At 44.5% G+C, this 15,309-nt stretch overlaps 1 protein-coding gene across 2 annotated transcripts in view; it reads right to left on the bottom strand.

The window, feature by feature from the left end:
* NEK9 (NIMA related kinase 9) overlaps positions 1-9,841 on the bottom strand; it is a 119,848-nt gene extending 110,007 nt beyond the window's left edge. For both annotated transcript variants that reach the window (XM_030213804.1, XM_030213805.1), the window contains exons 1-2: positions 9,596-9,841; positions 3-180 (exon numbers count right to left, since the gene is read on the bottom strand). In XM_030213804.1, the coding sequence (XP_030069664.1) occupies positions 3-180; positions 9,596-9,781 (364 nt within the window). In that variant the 5' untranslated portion in view covers positions 9,782-9,841. The remainder of the gene's footprint in view (positions 1-2; positions 181-9,595) is intronic.
* Between the last annotated feature and the right edge of the window lie 5,468 nt (positions 9,842-15,309).

Genomic DNA, 15,309 nt, shown 5'->3' with positions numbered 1-15,309 from the left:
ACCATTGCAGTATTCCAGCTCAATGAGCAGTGTGGTGTTATCCATGAAGTGGTTGTAATAAGCAATGATGTTATCATGCTGCAGCAGAGCCAGAATCACAATTTCATTCAGGGAATCACGGCGATCCTTCTCAGATAGTCGGGTGAGACACACTTCCTTCCACACCACCAGAGAATCATCCTGCAAAATTCAGCACAAAGCTGGCACTAAGTGCAGACACAAACAGAACTCACACCCTTACAGAGTGATCGCACAGGAAAGCATTATTGCTCACCTGTAACAAATGTTTTCCATAAACAGTTATTACTGATTACACACACAAGTTATGTCATCCGACAACGCCAGGATGAACAGCTCTCTCAGAGTTCAGAATTAGTGCAAAGTTCTGAGCATGTGAGGCCCTAACCATGCAGAGGGGTCTCCTCAGTTCAAGAAGGGAATGCAATTCTCAGGAAGGCGGGAAAGATATATGCCTGCTCAGTCCTACTGTCTATGGAAAACATCTGTTACACGTAAGCAATGCTTTTTCTGTCAATAAACAGGTAAGGCAGAACTGCTTAACAAATATTTCTGTACTGTGTTCACAGCTGAAGAGCTGGGCGCAGGACCACAGAAGACAAACAAATAGGAATGGAGGGGTGGTAGACCCTGAACAATTTTTAGAGGACCGTGTTCACGAAGAGCTAGTTAAACTAAAAGTGGACAAAGCCATGGGGCCAGACAGCATACATCTGAGAGTACTAAAGGTACTTAGGGAAGTTCTGGAGATCTGGCTGGCTGACCTTTTCAGTGCTTCTCTAGAGTTGGGAGTGGTCCCAGAGGACTGCAGAAGAGCGATGTGATCCCTCTCCACAAAAGTGGAAGAGGATGGGAGCTACATTAAATCTGTGGTAAGTAAATTAATGGAAACACTTCAAAACAGAGAATAGTGAAGTTTCTGGAATTACAAGGCATGAGAAAATACGGTTTCACTAAAGGCAGGTCTTGTCAGACAAATCGGATTAATTTCTTTAACTGGGTGACCAGAGAGTTGGATTGAGGGACAGTGCTAGATGTGGTGTATTTAGATTTTAGCAAAGACTTTGACATGATTCCGCATATACAACTAATAAATAAACTGAATGCCCCCGGTATGGGATCTAAAGTGACTGACTGGGTTAAGAAGTTGTTGAGTGGAAGGCGACAGAGGTTAGTAGCAAACAGAGCTCATTCTGAGGAAAACGGATGTTACAAGTGGTATGCCACAAAGGTTCGGTTCTTGGCCCAGTTCTTGTTTAATATTTTTGTAAATGATATTGCTGAAAGGCTTTCCAGTAAAGTTTGCCTCTTTGCAGATATACCAAAATCTGCAACAGATTAGACACCCTTGATGGTGTGGATAACATGAGGAAAGACCTAGCAAAGCTTGAAGAGCAGTCTGGAATTTGGCAGTTAAGGTTTAAATCTATAAATGCAGGGTCATGCATTTGGGCTGCAAAACCCCAGGAGAACAGTACACTTTAGAAGGTGAAGAACTTTTTGTGCATGAAAGATGAGTGACTTGGTGTGATATCTGATGATCTTAAGGTGGCCAAACTGGTGTAAAAGTTGACGAAAAGCTAGAAGGATGCTTGGGTGAATAGTGAGAGGAATGGCCAGTAAGTAAAAGGAGGCAATAATGCCCCTGTATAAGACTTTGGTTAGATGTCATTTGGAATACTGTGTACAGTTCTGGAGATCTCACTTTCTCAAAGATATAAACAGGATGGTGTCAGTCCAGAGAGCAGCTACTAAAATGGTCAGTAGTCTCATAAAGCATATGGAGACAGACAAAGACCTCAATACATATAACTCTGGAAGAAAGGCAGGAGAGAGGAGATATGATAGAGACATTTAAAAACCTACGTGGCATTAATACACAGGAGGCAAGTCTCTTTCAAATGAAATTAAGCTCTGGAAGAGGGGTGCAGAGGATGAAGGTGAAAAGGGACAGACTCAGCAGTAACCCGAGGAAATATTTTTTCATGGAAAGGGTGGTGAATTCATGGAACGGCCTTCTTAGTGGAGACAAAGACCATCTGAAGTCAAGAAAGTTTAGGATAAGTTCACAGAATCTCTAAGGGACAGGAAGGGATAGTAGATGGCATGGATGGGCAGACTGGATAGGTCATAAGAACATAAGTGCTGCCATACTGGGACAGACCGAAAGGTCAAAACAGTAGAATACATTTTATGCTGCTTATCCTAGAAATAAGCAGTGGATTTTCCCCAAGTCCATCTTAATAATGGCTTATGGACTTTTCTTTTAGGAAACTAGCTAAACCTTTTTTAAACACTGCTACACTAACTGCTTTTACTACATACTCTGGCAACAAATACCAGAGTTTAATTACACGTTGAGTGAAGAAATATTTTCTCTGATTTGTTTTACATTTACTACTTTGTAGCTTCATTGAATGCCCCCTAGTCCTAGTATTTTTGGAGAGAGTAAACAAGGGATTCACGTCTACCTGTTCCTCTCCACTCATTATTTTATAGACATCATATCTCCTCTCAGCCGTCTTTTCTCCAAGCTGAAGAGCCCTAGCTGCTTTAGCCTTTCTTCATAGGGAAGTCGTCCCATCCCCTTTAGCATTTTCGACACCCTTCTCTGTACCTTTATCTGCCTTTGTGTTTATATGTTCCTAGTTCTGATGAGGCCAATACAGCTCCACGAGAATCACTGTGCCAGACCTCTTTTGAAACTTGAGTAGGATTTTGCTATGAAGGAGAGGGTTAAGCTCAAAGGGGGGGGGCAAATTTAGTTTATAGCCCACTCATCCCTCACTATTGAAAAAAAGAGCTAACTTTGATTTTTCACTGATGAAAGGAGTTCTCCAAGACTTGAAAGAAAGACGTTCTGCACAGTTTGCCAGTCCAGAAACCACTTGTGGGATTGGAAAATTCTGCTGAGCCTATTTGCTATCAGATTCTGAATATCCAGGCGGTAAAATACAGATTAGATTACATGAGGGACTTCCAGTGAGCTGCCATGGTAGAAGGACACACTTCTACCAGAGCTCAGGAGTTTCAGAAATTCTCTCCTTTCATACTAGTATTGCTAGCGGAGAACTCTCAAGCTCACAGGGAATCGAAAAGAACACCTAGATGCTCCAAGTTGGTGTGCTGGCGCCAGCCGCCCCCACTGAAACTGAATAACCAAACCAGAAAAGAAAAAAACAAAACAGGAGGCGAACCATTGTTGAAGGAGCTTCTACACAGGCTTGGGAAGAGGAGCCTCGGATTAGCCAGCTGTCCAAGTGCAGGAGGAAATGAAACCTCCGTCTCTGTAGAAAGACTGCTACACGCACGACCTAGGAAAAGGTCCCTGGGACCATAAGGAGACCAAATGATCGGAACCAGAATTGGAAAAGAACTGCAGAAGCAGCCCCAAGAGGGGAAGGAAATTACACCTCCCTGGTCTCAAGAGGTATTGGTGAGTGTGGAGCTGAGGGAATGTCAATTTTGTACGCTACATAGAGCATATTTCATGCAGTAACAACTCTAAAGGTGGGGGCAATAGATTCTCCGATTTGTCAGAAGTGCAAGCAAGGTCAAAATTCCTTTTTTCATGCGTTTTGGGGTTGTCCGACAATTAGGAGTTTTTGGAATGATATATCTATTTATCTTACTAATTGTTGGGCCGGGTGGTTCCCTTATCCCCTGTGGGGGTTTTGTTAGATAAGTATGAAACTTTCCACATCCAAAATCGTTCACAGGCTTTGTTTCTGCACAAAGCAGGAGTACTACTACTACTACTATTTAACATTTCTAGAGCGCTACAAAGTGTACGCAGCGCTGTACAAACACAGAAGGAGTACTGGGTAAGAGAACTATTCTAGGGGTGTGAGTAGGGGAGAAGGTTCCCTCCTTTTGGGCTTGGAGGAATCGTCTGCATGCACTGATGTTCTTACAGCGTCGGTGTGCGAGGTGTTCACCCAAGTGTCTAAAAATGTTTCTTGAAGTGTGGGATGTGTATATTCGGTACCGTCCACATTGGGACAGGAGCTTAATCCTTAATTCTTAACTAAAATTTGATTCTGGGTGTTCTAGTATGTGGTGCAAGACTTCTTTCAGGATAGACTTACTATGTTCGGGGGAATTGGACCTCGCACGTCTACATATAAAATGGCAGTGCGCATACCTCTCCTTCTTTTCACTTTTTTGTGTGTTTGGTAGGTGCTGTTAAATATGTTAAAGGTGGCTGGTTATTTCATTTTCAGGGTGGTCTAGAGAGGGGAGGGGGGCTGTAGGGGATGTTTCACTCATACAATACTAAGGGATATTTCTGTTCTAGGTAAGTTTAAGGTTCTGTACGAGGGGCCGGGGGGGGGGGGGGTCACGTGTTAAAACTTTTGATGACGAGCTCCTTATACCGTTGGTGTTATTTCTTTTTTTTTTTTTTAATTATTTATGATTTTTCCAACATAATACAATAACCAAGGCGTAACATATCCTGCGCCTTAATTTACATCATGTTATTTCTGTTTGCTTATACATACAGAACCGTTGATGTTATTTCTAACTTGATGTATGCTAAGCCTGTTGGCTGTATTGTTTGTGATGTCATCAATAAAAAATCGTTAAAACTTAAAACAAAACTTTTGATGACAGACCATTCATGTGTTTTTGCTGTAAATGCTTTGATGTTTGACATTTTGCATACCATGATTGTTACAAATATTTCATGTATTTGGTCATCAATAAAAAAGTTGAACTATAAAGTTTTGCACGATGAGGCTCCAAAGGAATTGATTAAAAGATTGCATTTGTATTGTCCCTCTTGGTCACTGTTGGTTGTTTCTTCATTTCAACAGGTTGGGTTACAGACGATTTGTTCACGGACCTTTGCAGATGCTTGGATGGGTGGGCTATAAATTTTGTTAAATAAAGGGGAAATGCAAAGCCTGTGTCAGTTATATAATTAAAAGATTTCTGAGGCCGACAGTGGCCTTGAAGGCTATGAACAGTGAAAGACTAATTAGTTGTTGAACCCAAAGTCTTAGCAATAGGCCTTGAAACTTAGACATAAAAGAAAATAAGAAAATTCTCAGTAGCGTGGCCAAAGAAGAAAGTATGTGGGCCAGAAAGATATAATGCACCTATTGATGTATCAAGATAGACAGGGCCTGAGAAAGGGAAAAGTGTGTTGCTTGCCAAAGAATTCATCTGCATTAAGAAATTTGCTAATAAAAGCAGCTCATTTGGTAGAGACTTATCTTACAAGGCTGCTGGATTTTTGCACCTCTCCTGAAACTGGCTTCAGTTACAACTGTAACCTATTTCCTCAAACACACATTGGGCTCTGAAATATAAGAGCAAGGAGTCCCTCAAGTTTCTACAGTCATCAAAATGGTGGATAAAGGAACGTGTGTACCATGCGAGGGGGGGGGGGGGGAAAGGCTGAAAAGATGGAAGGAACGCGTCTGCCATAGAGACATGGTCAGAGAAAAGTAAGACAAGGTTTTACCTTGGAGAAGACAAAGACACCTTGGGGTGGACAGAACAGAGGTCTTGTTCAGAGTTAGGGGAAGGGCAGTGAAGGCTGAGGGATGAGGAGAGAACTCTAGAAACCTAGAAAGCACAGTGTGGAAAACAGGTGAACAAAAAGGGGGTGGAGTGGGGGGAGAAAAAAATAGTATTCACCCTAGAGAAGGGGTAGAGAAAGCTTGGGATTGAACTTTACAGGGGAAGGGGCACACGCTAAAAGAGAAAGGAGAAGACAGAAACTACTGGTGGGAGTATTTCATGTCTGGGAGGGAGAATCCAGCCCTTATAATGGGAGAATTCTGAACAAGAAAGTTACAAATAAAATGTGTAGAATTTTCAAATATTGCGTACAGAATTCCCCCAGGAGTAAGCTTTACTCTTTCACAACAAAACTATTCCTCAGAGGTGGCAAACTTTAGCACTGATGTATGAATGACTGATCATATAGCAAAGTTATTGTTTCACTGTTTCATAAGAGCAAGAAATGGACCCATGAACTGATCTAAGTTCAGCTGCAAAAGACAGTGATCACAAAGTTACTAGAATACTTAACGATGTAATTACTGTTTTGTTGATGTAGACACAGTAGAACACGGTCTTCGCAACTTGAAACTGCAAAGAACACAGCGTAGATGACACAGAAGATATAGTCCTTAATGCAGAATAAATTCCAATTTATTGATAGGTCCATATGAATCATGAAAATCTATAGGACTCTATTGATAGGTCCTATAGAATTTATTCTGCATTATTTAAGGACTGTATCTTCTGTGTCATCTTCGCTGTTTTCTTTGCGATTACTGTTTTGTTAACACTTTATACTTTGTCTCTGAAGTCCACCTGGGAAACTTGAACACAACCCTCACACTCCGTTATTCAGAATCTCTCACTGTACAGCTGCATAACCAGACCCTCTTGTTCTTTGCTATCTCTTTGTAATCACCAATTGTATTTCTTCCCTGTTGTGGCAATGCCATAACAGATTTTTGTAAGCCACATTGAGCCTGCAAATAGGTGGGAAAATGTGGGATACAAGTGCAATAAATAAATAAATATTATGCAACATTGTTTCATAGAACTTTGCTTGAAAATCACATTTGTTTACACATTGTACTTTGTAGGTAGATAACACCATTATATTGCAGTGTTGAAGAATACCTCAATTACTGTATTCATTTGCATAACCAGTCCAGCTTCGTATCACAACAGAAAGCCTGTGCACTCAGGCCTTGATGCTCAAGAAGTAAAAGGGCGCTAGAAGCCATTATAGAATGTTCAGAGACCCGGAGCACAAGAACAAACGTGCAGACAATGCAAGTAGCGTGCAAATATAGTCAAGCTCATGTTAATGAGGTCATTTTGTATTCTCCCCCAACGCTGAAACAAAACAAGAAATAATGTCAGGTAAAAGCAGGTGTTAGGTTGTTGGAAGAGAGGATTTCTCATGATTCCCATGAATCTTTCTGCAAAATCTGCTGGTTTTGATTGCTTTTGGAAGCAGAAGGAAGCTCGTGCAAGCCCTTAAGCACTGGTCATGAGAAACAGCAGACCCAAGCAAAAGCACACATCGGCATCTGTTTCCTACATCTAAATAAGCCTCCAAGCTTTACAAATGCTTCTATTTAGGCCACAGAAAACAGACGCCAACATGTGCTTCACTTCAAGATGTACAAAGAAGCTTAACTTACCATGGAACTCTTCTGCGCATGCGCCAACCATAATGCTGAATGCTATGAGTGCATCTATATTTGCATCTCAGTAGTGTTGACCCTTAAGGCGTTGTGCACTGTTCCAGTGGGTATTTTTACGGCACTATTTGGAACAGTGCTGGAGTTTTGAGCATCAGGGCCTCAGCTTGTATAACACTAATGGGAAAAGTCATGAATACTCAGAACCGCGGGGATGAGGACGGGGACAGAGCTTGCGGGGATGGGGGTCAGAGCCAAACTTTGTACCTGTGTCACTTTCTATTTTGAAGCCTATTAATGAACTAGACTGATATTTATGTTTGAGTGATGCAGACACCGATATTTTGATTTTTTGGAAAAACAAGCAAACATGCTGGCCACACCTAGCAAACTTTGCATGGAGGATCCTGTGAATCCTGCTACCAGCACATCTTCTATTGCAGGAAGGACTGTGGAAGATAGGAGAACTAGACTGAATCATGAGATTGTTGATGAGTTCTTATCTATCCAGTGTTTAAAAAATCATAACCATGCTTCATAGGGCACATTTCTCCCCCTCTAGGACATACAGAATGGGTTGTATTTTGTACCCCTGGACATTTTAACAGGGTGGACTAGGATTCCTTGGAGTAGTAGAAATTAGCTATTGTTGGGGTTGGAAGGGTTGAGGGTGGTGGTGAGGAGGATTATTATAGCTGCTTTCTGTTACAGTTTTCTATTTGTAATTTATACACAACATTGTACAGCATATTTTTATACTTAAAAAGATTTAAATATAAAATGATAAGTGTTTGAGGCTTCTGCAGATGAGGACAGAGGCCACGGAGATGGAGACAAAACCTGCAGGGACATGCACAAACTTTGTCCCCATGTCATTCTCTGCTCAGAACTTTACTGTGGGCGAGCAGCTCCTCTGAGCAACATCCAATGCTGTCACTCACCTGTGTGCCTGTGAAGCCTCTTGTTTATGAAAATAAGATTTATCCTTAAACACCTAGGTTACATGTAAAATCAGTTTATCTTGTTGGGCAGATTGGATGAACCGTTCAGGCCTTTATCTGCTGTCATTTACTATGTTACTCTTTGGGGTTCTGCATGGACACTGGGTAGCAACGCCAGTAATTGGGAAGCAAAACCAGTGCTACACAGACTTCTATGGTCTACGCCCTGATCGTAATTGAATAGATATGGATGGGCTTGAGTGTAAATTTTAAAGGGCTTTGACATTAGCTTCAGAACTTTCAATACAAGAACAGTGCTAAGCAGACTTCTCGGTCTGTGCCCCGAGAATGCCGAGGACAAATCAAACTGGGGTATACATATAAAGTATCGCAGACCATGTAAAATGAGTTCATCTTGTTGGGCAGACTGGATGGACCGTAAGGTCTTTATCTGCCGTCATTTACTATGTTACATAGTAACATAATAAATGACACCAGATAAAGACCTTACGGTCCATCCAGTCTGCCCAACAAGATGAACTGATTTTACATGGTATGTGATACTTTATACCTGAGTTTGCTGATATTATAGAGAAAGAAATGACAGGTTTTAGCAGTCTGCTGAATATGTGCAGAGAAGGAGAGGGAGGAGTCGAAGATGACCCCAAGGTTATGAGCTGATGAGTCAGGAAGGATGAGAGTGTTATCCACAGAAATAGAGAATGGGGGAGGAGGAGAGGTTGGTTTAGGGGGAAAGATGAGAAGCTCAGTCTTGGTCATGTTTAGTTTCAGATGGCGCTGAGACATCCAGGCAGCAATGCCAGACAGGCAGGCTGATACTTTGGCCTGGATTTCGGCTGAGATTTCTGGTGTGGAGAGGTAGATCTGGGAGTCATCAGCGTAAAGATGATACTGAAAATCATGGGATGAGATCAGAGTACCAAGGGAAGAAGTATAGATGGAGAAAAGAAGGGGTCCCAGGACAGATCCCTGAGGTACACCAACTGACAGTGGGATAGAAGTAGAGGAGGATCCACTGGAGTATAAACTAAAGGTACACTGGGAGAGAGAAGAAGAAAACCAGGAAAGAACAGAGCCCTGAAATCCAAGTGAGGACAGCGTATTAACGAGTAGGCTGTGATCAACAGTATTAAAAGCAGCAGACAGATTGAGAAGGATGTTTGTGCAGCGCTGCGTACGCCTTGTAGCGCCATAGAAATGCTAAATAGTAGTAGTAAGGATGAGGATAGAATAAAGACCTTTGGATCTGGCCAGGAACAGATCATTGGAGACTTTAGCAAGCGCTGTTTCAGTTGAATGAAGGGGTCGAAAGCCAGACTGAAGTGGATGAAGAGTAGCTTGAGAGGAAAGAAAGTCAGGGCAAGGGCGGAGAAGTATCTTGGCTAGGAGGAGGGGGGGGGGGGGGGAGGAGGCAAAACAAAGGCCCCCAGAGCTCACCTCGGTGCGCCGGTACAAGGTGGCCTCCCCGTAGGCCCCGTGGCCCAGGACGCGGATGGGGATGTAGTGAAGCTCCTCCTGCTCAGCGCTGTAGGAGGCCCGGGACCGACCCACATCGCTGTCCCCGGAGCAGCCGAAGTCCGAGCTCAGAGAGGCGCAATGGCGTTCGTACTCCCCGAGAGACATGTCGGAGCCACAATCCCCGACCTCCGCAGTACAGGAAGCAGCAGCAACTGCCTGAGCCTGCCAGCGCCCCGGAAGTGATTCCAATTTCCAATGGACAGAAAAACAGGCAACGCGCGGGGGTCGCACGTAAATAAAACGGACGTCACGACGTTCAAGCCAATCAGCTCAATCTGTTTTCTCTTCCCCGCGCAGCCGTCATCGCTGTACACTCAAAAGAACAAGAAAAAAGCCGGGAAGCCTGGCAGGACCTGCTGCATCCACGTTGGCCTCCTTTACTGTGCATTTATTGATTGGTCGACACCAATCTGGCAACAAAAGATCCTTTAAAATGAACCATGCCCAACTCCCCCAGGCTGGAAGGGCATTGAATTTTGCTCACACTTTTTCAGGTGAGTTACATTCAGATACACTGGATATTTCTCTGTCCCAGGAGGACTCACAATCTAAGTTTGTACCTGAGGCAATGGAGGGTTAAGTGACTTTGCCCAAGATCACAAGGAGCAGCAGTGGGATTTGAACCCTGCCACCTCTGGATTGTAAGACCGGTGCTGTAACCACTAGGCCACTCCTCCACTTGTTAGTCTTTAGGGTTCTACATGGAATGTTGCTACTGTTTGAGATTCTGCATGGAATCTTGTTATTCTTTAGAATTCTAGAATCTTTATTTATTTATTTATTTAGATTTTGCTCACACCTTTTTCAGTAGTAGCTCAAGGTGAGTTACATTCAGATACACTGGATATTTCTCTGTCCCAGGAGGACTCACAATCTAAGTTTGTACCTGAGACAATGGAGGGTTAACTGACTTACCCAAGATCACAAGGAGCAGCAGTGGGATTTGAACCGGCCACCTCTGGCTTACAAGACCAGTGCTCTAACCACTAGGATATATCACTTCATGCCTGGACCACCCAATCCCCCAGAAGCCTGTAAAACTCCATGCAGAAACCAAATGAGCCCAGGACTTTAAGCAGTGGGCTCCCAAGAACTCCCTCCCCTCTGGTGATATGCATAGGAAAGTCAGACCATCCAAGTATTGCTCCCCCTGAAGACGCTGTGGGCTTCCAGCGGGGATGGAAACAATTCCTGCGGGATTCCCATGAAAATGTACCCTCCTGCACTTATGCCAGCCTCTCACTTACCAACTACCAAGTTCTTTGAGTGCTTCCTCCTCCTCACTTTAACAACACAGATACGGAAAGTCTCCATGAAGGAGGTGGTAAAGACAGAAATGGGGACTGAATTCAAAAAGGCATGAGATGAACACAGGTCATCTTACATGTGCGCATCATAAGTACATAACTATTGCCACACTGGGACAAACCAAAGGGCCATCAAGTGAGCCCATAATCCTGTTTCCAACAATGGCCAATCCAGGTCACAAATACCTAGCAAGATCCCAGAAAACTCAATACATTTTATAAAACTGAGCCCAGAACTAAACAGTGGATTTTCCCCATCTATGGACTTTTCCTTTAAGAAGCCGTCTAGACCCTTCTTAAACCAGTGGCGTTCCTGGCCTAGATGGCACCGGGGGCGGAATGTCGATCCCCCCCCCGCCAAATGACACCCCCCCCCCCCGGTGCACACCGCTAGGGGGGTGCCGCGGCGCGCGCCTGCTCCTCCGAGTTCGCTAAACTTTGTTCGTTCGCTGCAGCTCCCTCTGCCCTAGAACAGGAACCTGTTCCGGGACAGAGGGAGCTGCAGCGAAAGAACGAAGGTTAGCGAACTCGGAGGAGAAGGCGCGCACCGCGGCACCCCCAGCGGTGTGCACCCGGGGCAGACCGCCCCACCTTGGTACACCACTGTCTTAAACCCCGCTAAACTAACAGCCTTTACCACATTCTTTGGCAACAAATTCCAAAATGTAATTACACATTGAGTGAAGAAAAATGTTCTCCAATTCATATTTAAATTTACTACTTTGTAGCTTCATTGCATGGCCCCTAGTCCTAGTATTTTCAGAAAGAGTAAACAAGCAATTCACGTCTACCTGTTCCACTCCACTCATTATTTTATAGACCTCTATCATATCTCTCCTCAGCCTTATTTTCTCCAAGCTGAAGATCCCTGACAGCTTTAGCCTTTCCTCATAGGGAAGTCCCATCCCCTTTCTAATTTTTGTCACCCTTCTCTGTATTTTTTCTAATTCCACTATATCTTGAGGTGCAGCGACCAGAATTGAACACAATATTCGAGGTGCGGTCGCACCATGGAGCGATACAAAGGCATTATAACATCCTCATATTTGTTTTCCATTCCTTTCCTAATAATACCTAACATTCTATTTGCTTTCTTAGCCGCAGCAACACACTGAGCAGAAGGTTTCAACGTATCATCAATGACGACACCTAGATCACTCAAGGTGAGGTTGTACCATGGAGTGATAGAGGCATTATAGCATTCTTGGTCTTATTTAACATCCCTTTCCTAATAATTCATAGCATCCTGTTTGCTTTTTTGGCCGCCTCCACACTCTGGGCAGATTTCAGCGTAATTTCTGACATCTATATCCAGTGCTTTTTTTTTGTGCTGGTACACGCCGGTACGGTGTACCGGCACTTTTTTTTTTTTAGGTCCAGCAGCTCCCCAAAATCACAGTGGTGAACTGGCGGGCGGCGCTAGTAAAAGCAGCAAGCAGGCAGGCTCAACTCCGACCTTTGCTGTCACATTTTCCAAAGCAGGAACTAGGATTGTGAGCCCTTGGACCACTGTCAAGGAGCGGCAGTGGCAGGCAAAACCACCCCACACAGGGATAAGGCAAAATTCTGACAGGGCCAGCTAGACTTCACCTGCACTTGACCACCGTTCCTCAGGAGTTGAGCCCCTGAGTGCAGGTGGCCGGCAGGACTTACTGGACAGGGCCGGAACTGGATACCAGCAGGATACACACAGGGAGGCTAGGCAGAATACTAGACTAGGACTCTCAACAGACAAGGGATGGAACTGAAAGCTGCAAGCAGCCACTGAAACAGGGAACAAACACTGGTAGACAAGAGACAGAACTGAAAGCTGCCACGCAGCCACTGAACAAGAAACTAACCTCTACCCAGGAAAGCTAGACTGCCCCAACTTGACATTTCGTTCTTTAGATTGTAAGCTCCTTTGAGCAGGGACCGTCCTTCTTTGTTTATTTTGTACAGCGCTGCGTAACCCTAGTAGCGCTCTAGAAATGTTAAGTAGTAGTAGTAGTGAACAAGAAACACAGACAACCTGGAACTAGACAAAGACATACAAACAAGAAACAAGACTGGGAAACAAGCAATACAGTACAAGAAGCTACACAAAGACTAAACTAGAATCAGGCAAGAATACAGACTATAAACTGGACTAGGCAGAAGTGCAGCAAGCACCAACAAACCAGGGCCTTAGGCGATGCAAAGGCAGAGAGTTTCCAAATGGCTAATAAGCCCAGCAGCAGCTGAGATTCAAGCTGCAGCAATCACAAGGCAACTATGGGTGCTGTGCAGGCTCACACAAGCCAAGCAAGTCTTGCAGGCTGGAAGATCCGGACTGGACTAGACTGAAGTCTGGAATGGGAAACAGCACACAGACAATCCAATGCAGCCAGCACACAGAGACAGAACTAACTCAGGAAGAACAGGCAGGAGCCAGCTCAAAAGCTGACCGCCGGAAATAAGGTGAGTCTGCGAGGGGTCACGGCCACAGACGTGACATTCGCTTCCCTGCCCTCTCTGCATCCCGCCTTCCTCTGATGTCATTTCCTTTCCGCGAGGGCGGGCGGGACGCTGAGAGGGCAGGGAAGCAAGGACAGAGTCGAGCCTGCCTGCTTGCTGCTTTTACTAGCGCCACCCACCAGTTCACCGCTGCGACTTCGGTAGAGAGTGGAGTGGAAGTGGGACATGGGAATCACTGGACATGGGAGAGGGCAGGGGAGACAGGAAAATCACTGGACATGGGAGAGGGGAGGGCAGGGGAGAGAGGAGAATTGCTGGATATGGGAGAGGGGAGGGCAAGGAAGAGAGCAGAATCGCTGGACATAGGATAGGGAATGGCAGGGGAGAGAGGAGAATCGCTGGAGAGAGGAAAATCACTGGACATCGATGGGAGAGGAGGGGAGAGGAGAATTGCTGGACATGGATGGGAGGGCAGGGAAGAGAGGAGAATCGCTGGACCTGGAGGGGAGGGCAGGGATAAGAGAAAATTGCTGGACTGGAAGGGAGGGCAGGGAAGAGAGGAGACTCGCTGGACCTGGAGGGGAGGGCAGGGAAGAGAGGAGAATCGCTGGACTGGATGGGAGGGGAGTGCAGGGGAGAGAGAATTACTGGACATGGATGGGAGGGGAGAGAGGAGAATCGCTGGTCATGGATGGCAGGCGAGGACAGGGAAGAGAGGAGAATTGTTGGACATGGATTAGAGGGGAGGGAAGAGGAGAGAGGAGACATGCTGGACGTGGATGGAGGGGAGGGAAGAGAGGAAGGAGATGCACATGGATGGGAGGGCAGGGAAGAGGAGAAATGCTGGAAATGGATGGAGAGGAGAGATAGAGGAGAATTGCTGGACATGGATGGATGGAGGGGTTGGCAGAGAGAGAGAGAGGAGAAATGCTGGACTTGGATGGAGGAGAGGAAAGAAAAAAAGAAGATGCACATGGATGGAGATGAGGGAAAGGAAAGAGAGGAGAAAAAGTGCACATGGATAGATAAAATAGGCAAAACCTGGATCCACGTTATACCTCCTCCAGTGAATTCCATGGAGGACCCAGCTTTTACTTATGGATGTATAGTAAGAAATGAAGAAGAAAGGAGGAAAGCAAAGAAATAAATGGAAAGGAAGCTCTGGAGACAGAGTTAAGAGAACAGATAGAGAGCAGCAGAATCAGAGACTGGGACCAATATGGATAGAAAAACAAAGTCACCAGACAACAAAGGTAGAAAAAAAATCATTTTATTTTCATTTTAGTGTTTGGAATATGTCCAATTTGAGAATGTACATCTGCTGTCTTATATTGCACTGGGTATACTGGAGCTGTAATAACTTACAGAAATTATTTATAATGAAAAAATCACGTTATTTTTTTCTCCTATACTAATATAATATTTTCAATTATGATGTCTGTTTATATGCGCCATGGCTGGTGTAAGGGGTGTGGCTATCAGAGGTGGAGCCATATGTGGTGACCCCACCCATAATGAGTACCGGTACCTTTTTTTTCTACAAAAAAAAGCACCTATTTCTTAGGTGCTGACCTCCAAGGTGGACCCTATCATCAGGTAACTATGATTTGGTTTGTTCTTCCCACTTTGCATTTGTCCACATTAAATTTAATCTACTACTACTAATCATTTCTATAGCGCTACTAGACATATGCAGCACTGTACACTGGACATAAAGAGACAGTCCCTGCTCAAAAGAGTTTACAATCTAACTAGGACAAATAAGGAATAAGGGAGTTACAAAGGTGGGAATGATAAAAGTGGGTACTGAGTAAGAGGATTTAAAAGCGACTTCAGCCTGGATTTGAAGACAGCCAAAGATGGAGCTTGACGTACAGGCTCAGGAAGTCT

This window comes from Microcaecilia unicolor, chromosome 9 (assembly GCF_901765095.1).
Source record: "Microcaecilia unicolor chromosome 9, aMicUni1.1, whole genome shotgun sequence".
NCBI lineage: Eukaryota > Metazoa > Chordata > Amphibia > Gymnophiona > Siphonopidae > Microcaecilia > Microcaecilia unicolor.
The sequence above is the reverse complement of the archived record's forward strand: the minus strand, read 5'-3'. Positions and strand labels throughout refer to the sequence as shown.